The sequence below is a fragment of the Macaca fascicularis genome, chromosome 19, assembly GCF_037993035.2.
Source record: "Macaca fascicularis isolate 582-1 chromosome 19, T2T-MFA8v1.1".
NCBI lineage: Eukaryota > Metazoa > Chordata > Mammalia > Primates > Cercopithecidae > Macaca > Macaca fascicularis.
The window spans coordinates 3,410,114-3,421,250 of NC_088393.1; the positions used below are offsets into that span (position 1 = coordinate 3,410,114).

At 57.0% G+C, this 11,137-nt stretch overlaps 1 protein-coding gene across 1 annotated transcript; it reads right to left on the reverse strand.

Moving 5' to 3' along the window:
- Positions 1-661: 661 nt before the first annotated feature.
- On the reverse strand, positions 662-9,635 carry SLC39A3 (solute carrier family 39 member 3). Its single transcript, XM_005587474.4, has 3 exons — positions 9,563-9,635; positions 6,125-6,433; positions 662-1,613 (listed from the first exon to the last, which is right to left on the reverse strand). The coding sequence occupies exons 2-3, from the start codon at positions 6,332-6,334 to the stop codon at positions 879-881; spliced, it is 945 nt and encodes a 314-aa protein (XP_005587531.3). The 5' UTR covers positions 6,335-6,433; positions 9,563-9,635; the 3' UTR covers positions 662-878.
- Between the last annotated feature and the right edge of the window lie 1,502 nt (positions 9,636-11,137).

An 11,137-nucleotide genomic window follows, 5' to 3' on the forward strand; every position in this document is an offset into this window, starting at 1 on the left:
TGCCACGGAGCCGGGAGCTCAGGGCTGCCCCAGCCCACGCTCGGCTGCTCGTTCCCCGCGCTCCTGCCCTCTCGGGAGCGGTGTCCGGGGGAGGGAATCGCACCACGGGGCCTGCCCCACCGCCGGTGGGATCCGTCTTCCTCTGGAGACCCCAGTGTGTGCGGCGGAGCTGAGGACTGATCCTCAAGCTGCTTCCTGACCCTGCTTGTGCATCTCAGGAAACTGTGACACTCACCCAGCCCAGGGGTCCCTGCTCCAGGGGCCACAGCAACAGGGAGAGGAGGAGAGGGCACTCCTGAGGGTACATGGCCCACTTGCGGGGGGCACAGCCTGTGTGGCAGGAGGGACGGAGCCTGGCTGTCCCCCCACAGTGACTCCAACCTCATAAGATTCAAGACACTCTCGGGGCTCGGGCGGCGAGACCCTGGCAACAGAGACGGGCAGAGGACGGGCCTTCAGGACCCCCAGCTAGTTCCAGAGGCACAGGCAGTGCAGCCCCCACTCTGGTGACAGCAGCCAAACGCTCCTGTCCTTCTCCACAGGCTGGGGCTGTGTGGCAGGGAGAGGAGGGTCCTGACTGTTCTCACCTGGACCCAGGCCCCGGCCCTCCCGCCTGCAGGTTGCCACACCCCTCGGCCCAAGGTTGACATGGCCACACAGCTTTGATAAAGACTTTTAAGAGAAAGAAGTATTTTAAAAAGTAGCAGTGCTCTGAGACTCGGGGTGTAGGATCGGGGGCACAGCCTGGTTCCGGGAGGCCCCTTGCGCACAGACGGTGGCCCGGGGCCACAGTGCTTGCTCTCAGGGGAGGCGGGGCCGGGGGACGTGGCCTGTGTCCGGCCCGGGGCTCCCGGCGGCAGGGACAATGGCGTGGCTGCTCACCACTTCAGGAAGACCATCCCGGCCAGGACGGCATAGCCCAGCACCAGGAAGAGGACCTTGAGCAGACGGTCACTCTTCTCCTCCAGCTCCTTGGCCAGGATCTCCAGGAAGGTGATGAAGAGGAAGGTGCCGGCCGCCAGGCCCTGCAGCAGCACGGAAGCCACGCTGCCCGGCACGCCCTGGGCGCTCTCGATGCCCAGGCCCAGGCCGATGCCCAGGGGGATCATGGCGCTCACGGTGACTGCCAGCTTGGCTGCGTCCCGCAGGGGCATGGCACTCCGGGCCATGCTGATGCCCAGGGCCACGGCCACCAGCGTCTCGTGGACAGCCACCCCCACGAACAAGCTCACCACTTTCTCCCCTTCCTCCTGCAGGCCCAGGGCCAGGCCCTCGAAGACCGAGTGGGCCGACAGCGCGAAGGCCAGGCTGAGCAGGCGCACAGGGCTGGCGCGCGAGAGGCCCTGCACGCTCAGGCCGGGGCCGTGGCCGTGGGGCTCCACGTAGAGCGCGTGGCCCCGCGCGCCCCCCATGAAGGGGCTCTCGTACTCCGAGTCGCTGCCCACGTCCGAGCCGGCGTTGAAGGTCTCCAGGTCGATGAAGGACGGCTTCTCCTTGCGGAAGGTCAGGATCAGCTGCTCCAGGAAGACGGTCATGAAGAAGCCCAGCAGGAGGATGGTTTCGGCCAGCGGGTAGTCGGTGCTGATGTGGCCGAGGCTCAGGACCTTCTGGACCTGCAGCCAGGGACACCCGAGAGAGAGAGAGAGACCCACACTCAGGGGTGGAGGCGACAGGACCGGCCACATGTCACCGTTCAAAACAAAGTCCAGAAATCCCTGATTCACGCAGAGGTTAAAACAAGTGGGACAGCCTGTAATCCCAGCACTTTGGAAGGCCGAGGCGGGCGGATCACAAGGTCAGGAGATCGAGACCATGGTGAAACCCCGTCTCTACTAAAAATAGAAAAAATTAGCCGGGCGCGGTGGCGGGCGCCTGTAGTCCCAGCTACTCGGGAGGCTGAGGCCGGAGAATGGCGTGAACCCGGGAGGCGGAGCTTGCAGTGAGCCGAGATTGCGCCACTGCACTCCAGCCTGGGCGACAGAGCGAGACTCCGTCTCAAAAAAAAAAAAAAAAAAAAAAAAAAAAAAAAAAGTGGGACAGGAAGGGCTTGCCTGCGATAGATTAACAACAAACAAACGAGCTGGGGGCGGTGGCTCACGGCCGTGATCCCAGCACTCTGGGAGGCCAAGGCGGGTGGATCGCTGGAGCCCAGGAGTTCGAGACCGGCCTGGCCAACATGGGGAAACCCATCTCTACTAAAAATACAAAAATTAGCCGGGTGTGGTGGCAAGCGCCTGGAATCCCAGCTACTCGGGAGGCTGAGGCAGGAGAATTGCTTGAACCCAGGAGGTGGAGGCTGCAGTGAGCCGAGATGGCGCCACTGCACTCCAGCCAGGCTGACAGAGCGAGACTCCAGCTCAAAATAAATGATAAAGAGCTGCATTGGCCGCGCGTGTTCTGCTGCGAGGCCTCCTCTGTGCTTCCCTGACTGACACGCCCAGGCCCGACTCTCCTCCCGGTCAGGGCCCTCCTAGCGAGGGGAGACTTTGGTGGGAAAAAACTAGACGCAGGTCAGACAGGAGCCGCAGGCCGTCTGCAAGAGGTACACGCTCCTATGGGAGGGACAGCCGCTCATGGGGCGGACACGCAGGCATTAGGCTACGCGCCGGGATGAAGTGTCCTGTGAAAGGCAGGCTGTAAACACCCACAACAGCTCCCTGGAGCCCCGTCAGGACAGGGCCAGGGTTCACAGCCACCCTCCAAAGAGACCTCGAGACCAAAGCAGGGGAAAATCACAACATGCCCGACACTCACAACACCTGCTTCCCTGCTTCCTCCCAGCAGACTTCATTACAACGTGCACGCACACACATGCACAAACGCACACACATACAGACGCACATGCGCATGCACACACACATGCACAAACGCACACACACAGACGCACATGCACACGCACACACATGCACAAACGCACACACACAGACGCACATGCGCACGCACACACACATGAACAAACGCACACACACAGACGCACATGCACACGCACACACATGCACAAACGCACACACACAGACGCACATGCGCACGCACACACACATGCACAAACGCACACAGACGCACATGCGCACGCACACACACATGCACAAACGCACACACACAGACGCACATGCGCACGCGCACACACATGCACAAACGCGCACACACATGCACAAACGCGCACACACATGCACAAACGCACACAGACGCACATGCGCACGCGCACACACATGCACAAACGCACACACACACGCACATGCGCACGCGCACACACATGCACAAACGCACACACACATGCACAAACGCACACACAGACGCACATGCGCACGCGCACACACATGCACAAACGCACACACACACGCACATGCGCACGCGCACACACATGCACAAACGCACACACATGCACAAACGCACACACACAGACGCACATGCGCACGCACACACGTGCATGCACCCATGCACACACACGCACAAACGCACGCACACACACAGACGCACATGCGCACGCACACGTACGCACCCATGCACACACACACACAGGCGCACACGCAGGTGCACATACAAGCACACACACGTACACAGTGGTTCTCAACCAGGGCGATTCTGCCCATGTGCACATCTGGCAATGTCTGGAAACACTTTTTATTTTCACAACTTGGGTAGGGGGAAGGTGTTGACATTTGGGGCTGGATTGTTCTCTGGGATGGGGCCGTCCTGGGCGCTGCAGGGTGCTGCTGAGCAGTGTCTCTGGCCTCCACCCACTCCAGGCCAGAAGCATCCCCAGTCCCGACAACCACAATGTCCCCAGACATGACCCAGTGTTTCCTCGGGGCAGATCACGCTGGGTGAGCCTCTGCTGCAGCAGAAGGCTGTGTTTCCACGGAGAAGCCACTTAACTCCCTCACTGACCACCGGCTGGTGCGTGCCTCGCTTGGGGACAAGCTCACAAGGAACTCTAGCTACTCCCAAGAGACAGACACTGATCAGGAGAGATGAGGCAGACGCACGGGAGCTGTGAACCAGGCACCATTTTGCAGGGGTGACTGAGAGCCTGGCCTTGCAATGGGTGACGCTGGGGGCTCAGGAGGAGGGACCTCATCCGCCTGGCCAGCCCGAGGGCAGGGGAACGGCAGGGGAAGATTTGGGTGCTGTGAGAAGGCCACTGTGATGAGGGGGAGGGAAAAGCGAGCTCCCCGCAGTTGCCCAGGCCTGCAGTCAGAGGGTGACGGGGGTGACACCATGACTCTGGGGGAAAAGGGGGGCTGGCAGTGGCCTCTGGGATGCAGGAGACATCAGAGACGACCAAGATCTCCATCCTCGCAGTGCTGATGTCAGTCTCCACACACTGCGTAACAGATGAACGCAGACTCAGCCACGCAGAACAGCAGGAATGTGGTGTCTCGGCTCTGAATGGCAGAAATCCAGGTGTGGGCTAGCTGGGCTCTATGCTCCAGGTCTCACGGGGCTGGAACCAGGGTGTCGTCAGGGCTGAGATCTCACTGACGCCCAGGGTCGTCTTCCAAGCTCACTGGAGGCTGGGAGAGTCAACCTCCTCGTGGCTGTGGACTGAGGCCCCTGTGTCCTCGCTGGCTGTTGGCGGGGACGGCTTTTGGCACTGAGAGGCTGCCCTTGGATCCTCACTTCATGCCCCTCTCCTGGCACACCCTGGCTTTTTGCTTCTCCAAGGCCAGCAGGAGGGGAGCAGCTCACCTGATTAGGCCAGGCCCACCCCCTCCCTTTGGATGAACCGTGTTAACTGATATGGGTCGGTCATCACAGCTGCAAAAAAATCCCCTCGGCTGGGATTCTGACACAATGGCAGAGTGACACCCACGGCAGTCCCAGCCCCACCGATACTCGAGGGGAGGAAACAGCATGGGGCGTGTGGAGCAGGGGCTGGAAGCTCGGGGGCCACCTTGGAACTCCACCCTGCCACACTAACAGGCTCAGAGGATTTAATCCCAGACAACAGCCCCCTCCTCCTTTCTGGACACCAGGCACGAGGAAAAGCAGGGCCGGGCGGGGTGGTTAGCTTAGGGCTTCTGTGCTTTCATTGGGAGGAAGGACAGGGGGTCCTCACATCTCCACCAAGCAAGTAACCAACACAAACTCAACCGTCACATCCGGCCCAGAGAGAGGAAGCCCCTCACCCAGGGTCACCCAGCAAGCATGGCCAGGGCTGGTCACAGTGTGGCCCGACAGGGGACCCATACTCTGGGCTGCTGATGTAGGGGAGCTCAAGGAACAGGTTACCAGAGGACGATGCTGTCAGGAGTTGGGGTGGACAGACTCCAAGATGGCCCCAGAAGCCCCTGCCTCCTGACAGACATACACTGTGAGGTCCTGGCCACTCGAGTGTGGGAGGGACTTGAACTTGCTTCTAACCAGAAGGACACTGGGGCACAGGGGAAGGGATACGCTGCCATCTCTGTATGACATAGGACTGTGCCCTCTGTCTTACACGGAGGCATGGCCATCTTCTCCATTTGCTGATGAAGGAACTGGCCATGCCGGGGGGGCCCACATGGCCAGGCTCTGAGGGCTGCCCCCAGCCAACAGACACTGACAAACAGACATCTTCGGTCTGACAACCAATGAGGAACTGAACCTGGCTTACAACCACGTGAGTTTAGAGGTTGACCCATCCCCAGTTGAACGTTGAGATGAGACCACAGCCCAGGAGACATTTTGACTGCTGCCTTGTGAGATCCTGAAGCAGTGCCCAGATCCCTGACTCACAGAAACTGTGAGATGATAAACGTGGGTAGTCTTCAGATGCTAAGTTTGCTATAATTTGTTACGCAGCAGTAGCTGACTGATACAGGAACCGAAGAGAGGCCATGCTTTCCAGCTTCAGGACAGAGTGTGTGCTACCTGGGTGGGTGGTCTGGTCTGATTATCAGGTGACAACCGACGAGTCCACCTGTTGGGAATCCCAGGTCTAGTCCAAGCCCCTTGTTTAGCTGGGAGAGCACAGAGACAGAAAGCAACCAGTTCACAATCACACAGCAAATTCACTTCCTACTTTCCATCACCCTCACAGCATCAAGGCCTCCACTGAACTTGGCATCAGTGTTGAAAATGCATCAGAGTCCCTTGGCCATAAGGTGCCAAGGGCTGCTGCTAGCACCCAGGGAGCCCTTACCTTTTCCCTCACAGCAGGCAGCAGAGCGTTGAAGCACGTGGCCAGAAACACCCCTCCTCCAAAGGTGTTGCAGAGAGACAGGATCTTTTTGGAGCGATGGGCCTTCTCAAAATCTGTCTCGATGATCTTCACGGGGAGCAGGGAGCCAAGCAGCATGAAGAAGAACACGCCCACCATGCAAAGGATTTTGGCCACTAGCAATTTCACCATGGTGGCGGCTTGGGTTGCTCTGGTCACCGCAGGGCCAAACCCCACGATGTGCTACCGAGCCCAACCACGCAGTTGGAGGCTCATGTCTTAGTCCAGCAACTGTGAACAGCAGGGGCATTGCATTAGCTTTTTTTTTTTTTGAGACGGAGCCTCGCTCTGCCACCCAGGCTGGAGTGCAGTGGCGTGATCTTGGCTCACTGTAACCACCACCTTCCAGGTTCAAGCGATTCTCTCGCCTCAGCCTCCCAGGTAGCTGGGATTATAGGCGCTTGCCACCACACCCAGTTGATTTTTGTATTTTTAGTAGAGACAGGGTTTCGCCATGTTGGCCAGGCTGGTCTCAAACTCCTGACCTCAGGTGATCTGCCTGCCTCGGCCTTCCAAAGTGCTGGGATTACAGGCATGAGCCACCGCGTCCGGCCTCTTTTTGTTTTTTTTTGAGACGGAGTCTCACTCTGTTGCCCAGGCTGGAGTGCAGTGGCCGGATCTCAGCTCACTGCAAGCTCTGCCTCCCGCATTCTCCTGCCTCAGCCTCCCGAGTAGCTGGGACTACAGGCGCCCGCCACCTCACCCGGCTAGTTTTTTGTATTTTTTAGTAGAGACGGGGTTTCACCGGGTTAGTCAGGATGATCTCCATCTCCTGACCTCGTGATCCGCCCATCTCGGCCTCCCAAAGTGCTGCAATTACAGGCGTGAGCCACCGCGCCCAGGCAGCTTTTTTTTTAGACAGAGTCTCGCTCCGTTGCCAGGCTGAAGTGCAATGGTGCAATCTCTGCTCACTGCAACCTCCACCTCCTGGGTTCAAGCGATTCTCCTGCCTCAGCCTCCCTAGTAGCTGGGATTACAGACATGCGCCACCACTCCCAGCTAATTTTTTTGTATTTTTAGTAGAGACGAGGTTTCATCGTGTTGGCCAGGCTAGTCTCGAACTCCTGACCTCGTGATCTGCCTGCCTCGGCCTCCCAAAGTGTTAGGATTATAGGTGCTAGCCACCGCACCAGGGCAGTTCTTCAGTTTTGGAACTCATACTGGTTTTCTTTGCTTCTCAATCTACAGACAACTGTGGGACCTTGTAATCATGTGAGTTAATACTTAATAAACTCCCCTTTATATATGTAACTATTCCATTAGTTGTGTCCCTCTAGAGAACCCTGACTAATACACTGTCTCAAAGAAAAAAAAAAAGTTCATCAAAACTAAAAAAAATCCAGGCGGGGTACGGTGGCTCACACTTGCAATCCCAGCACTTTGGGAGGCCGAGGCAGGTGGATCACCTGAGGTCAGGAGTTCAAGACCAGCCTGGCCAACGTGGTGAAACCCCATCTCTACTGAAAATACAAAAATTAGCCGGGTGTGGTGGCTGACACCTGTAATCCCAGCTACTCGGGAGGCTGAAGCAAGAGAATCGCTTGAACCCAGGAGGCGGAGGTTGCAGCGAGCCAAGATGGCACCACTGCACTCCAGCCTGGGTGACAAGAGCAAAACTCCGTCTCAAAAAAATAAATAAATAAACAAACTAAATAAACTCTAAAATTCCACTCCTCAGTCTCCCTGGCCACATTTAAAGTGCTCAGTAGTCACACAAGCCTACTTGACTTCTGTGGTTACCGTATTTGACAGCAAAGGGAACACTCTCGTCGGTGCAGAATGTTCTATTGGATGGTGGTGGTTCATGGCTTCCCCATGCCCCAGAGTAAAGTCTAAACTCTGGACCCTGAGGCTGAGGCTCTGCACGACAAGCTCCTGCCTCACCTTGGCCCACACTGGTCCTTTCTGTGCCAAACTCGCTCATGCCTCAGGACCTCTGCATGGGTTCTTCTCTCTCCACCTGGAACATGCTCTCTTTCTCCTGACCTTCCAGCAATGCCTCCTCCTTCTCTCTTGCTTCACTGCATCCAGGACCCCTCAAAAGGGCCTCCCTCAGCCAAGTGTGGTGGCTCATGCCTGTAATCCCAGCACTTTGGGAGGCTGAGGTGGGCAGATCACCTGAGGTCGAGAGTTCAAGACCAGCCTGTCCAACACAGTGAAACACTGTCTCTAGTAAAAATACAAAAATTAGCTGTGTGTGGTGGTGGGCACCTGTAATCCCAGCTACTTGGGAGGCTTAGGCAGGAGAATCACTTGAACCCAGGAGGTGGAGGTTGCAGTGAGCCAAGATCACGCCATTGCACTCCAGCCTGGGTGACAAAGTAAGACTCTCTCTCAAAAAAAAAAAAAAAAAAAAATTAGTTGGGCATGCTGGTACGCGCCTGTAATCCCAGTTACTCGGGAGGCTGAGGCAGGAGAATCACTTCAACCCAGAAGGCAGAGGTTACAGTGAGCCGAGATCGCGCCATTGCACTCCAGCCCGGGCTGCAGAGTGAGACTCCGTCTCAAAAAAAAAAAAAAAAAAGAGGGGGGCCTCCCTCTCTGACCATGGCTGACTCCCGCCCTAAACCATATCCCTGTACCCCCCGGAAGGCCTGGTGCAGAAGATACTAAAAACCCGCTGGCTGAACACACGGAGGAACGGAAGCCTGTGGGCACTGATAAGGGCCGCATTACCTGATGCAATGGCCCAAAATGGAGTCGGTTTCACCCTGGACCCCAAAATGTCACCATTCTTAGGAGGAATCTCAGCTCCTCCCCTGGTCCTTGAGTTTTCCCCAACTGGGATTTCTCCCCCACCATCAGAGCCAAGCGCCTCATGGCCCCGCCACCTCCCTGCATTCAGGTCTTCGGGTCACTGCTCAGACGTCTCCACTCACAGCCCTCCCCGCCCCCTTCCCTGGTGTTATTTTCTTTTATTTTGTGCTACAGAGGGAACTAGGAATTACATTATTTTAAGTCGATTAAAGTCGTCCCGCCCCCCCAGGCGGTGAGCTGGGCGGGACCAGGCTGTCTGTCTCGCTCTGGGCCAGCTGCACCCAGCGCAGAGCCACCCAGGCACACAGTAGGCGCCCAATAAAGACCTGTCCGGCATCTGGATGCCTCAGGCTGTACAGTGAAGGTGAGGGTGGCCTGCACGCTCTCAAACTGTAGACGGCTCGGGCCGGGATGCGGAGGGCGCGGCCTCATTCATTCAATCAGCACTTATTGAGCGCCTTCTGTGTGCCTCGCGCTGCCGGATACCGGAGTCGGGCCTCGGCTAACGTGCGGGTAGAATCCACCAGAACACCGGCCGCCCAGGGCCGCCCCGCCCCGCCGCCCCGCCCCGCCGCCCCGAGTCCTCTCTCAGCCCGCACCTACCTCCCGGGGAACCCTTGTCCCCCGACAGGCGCCGCTCCCCGCCCAACCGCCGCGCAGTCTCGACCCCACAGACGCGGCCTGGAGAGGCCCCGCTCAGCGCGGCTGGCCCACGCCCCGCCCACGCCCCTGCCCATTGGCCTCCCCGAGAGCCGCTGGCAGAACTTTCCATACTATTGGCTGCGGAACCTGCCACTCACATGCGACTCCACCTCTTCTACCGGCACAGGAAAGGGGTTTCCTCCCGCAGAGCGGCGGGCGCAGCCACCAAGCGGCCCCGACGGGAAACTCGGATCGGCGAGGAACGGTTCCGGCAGGATTGGGTTTCCAGAGCTGTCCAGGGGCATCTGGTGCTGAATCCCGCTTGGAAGGAGCTTGGAGGTGTGGACGGGAAGTGATTTCCAACGCAGGCGGCTCCTCTCTCAGTGTCCTCGCTGCTGATCCCCTTACGGACGGCTGAAGAAGCAGCTTCATCCTTTCAACAAATCTCTGTTGATAGGCAGGAGGAATAAGTCCAAGAGATCGACCGTACATCACGGTGGCTGCAGCTGGTAACGATGCATTGCATACTGCAAAATTGCTAAGAAAGTAGATGTTACATGTTCAAACCATGAAAAAATAAGTATACGAGGTAACGCATAAGTTAAAAACCAAATCTTGGCAGGGCGCAGTGGCTCACATTTGTAATCCCAGCACTTTAAGAGACCGAGGCAGGAGGATCGCTTGAGTCCAGGAGTTCAAGGCCAGCCTGGGTAGCATAGTGAGACCCTATCTCTAAAAAAAAAAAAAAAAATTTTTTTTTTTTAGACAGAGTCTTGCTCTTGTCACTCAGGCTGGAGTGCAGTGGCACGATCTTGGCTCACTGCAACTTCCGACTCCCATGTTCAAGCAATTCTCCTGCCTCATCCTCCCGAGTAGATGCAATTATAGTCGCATGCCACCACTCCAGCTAATTTTTGTGTTTTTAGTAGAGACGGTGTTTCACCATGTTGGCCAAGCTGGTCTCGAACTCCTGACCTCAGGTGATCCTCTTGCTTTGCCTTCCCAAAGTGCTGGGATTACAGGCATGAGCCACTGCGCTTGGCCCAATGACTTGATTCTAACAAATAGAAAATGGCAAACGAATGGGATGTCATTCTGCGATTAGACTCTGAGAGACTGTGACTTCTATTTTGCTAGCAGAGCCTGTCTCTCACCTGCTCAGCCTACATGACTTGACAAAGCAAGCTAAGATGCTGGAGAGATCCACAGGGCAAGGAACTGAGAGTATCCTCCAGCCAATGGTCAGCAAGGCAATGAGACCCTCAGCACAACAGCCCATAAGGAAGCAAATGCTGCCTGCAGCCATGAGTATTATCATGGAAGAGGGTCCTGCCCCAAGTGAGCTTTCGGTTGACTGCTTCACTTCAATTGCAACCTTTGAAAGACCCTAAAACAAAGCTGTACACAGTGGCTCATGCCTATAATCCCAGCACTTTGGAAGGCCGAGGTGGGCAAGTCACTTAAAGTCAGGAGTTTGAGACCAGCCTGGCCAAGATGGCGAAACCCCATCTCTACTAAAAATACCAAAATTAGCTG

Bases quoted from the DNA above. Each gene is read 5' to 3' on its own strand.
- SLC39A3 (XM_005587474.4), bottom strand. From the start codon at position 6,334: ATGGTGAAATTGCTAGTGGCCAAAATCCTTTGCATGGTGGGCGTGTTC. The intron at 1,614-6,124 runs GTAAGGGCTCCC...CCCTGGCTGCAG, and splicing joins TGCCTGCTGTGAGGGAAAAG to GTCCAGAAGGTCCTGAGCCT.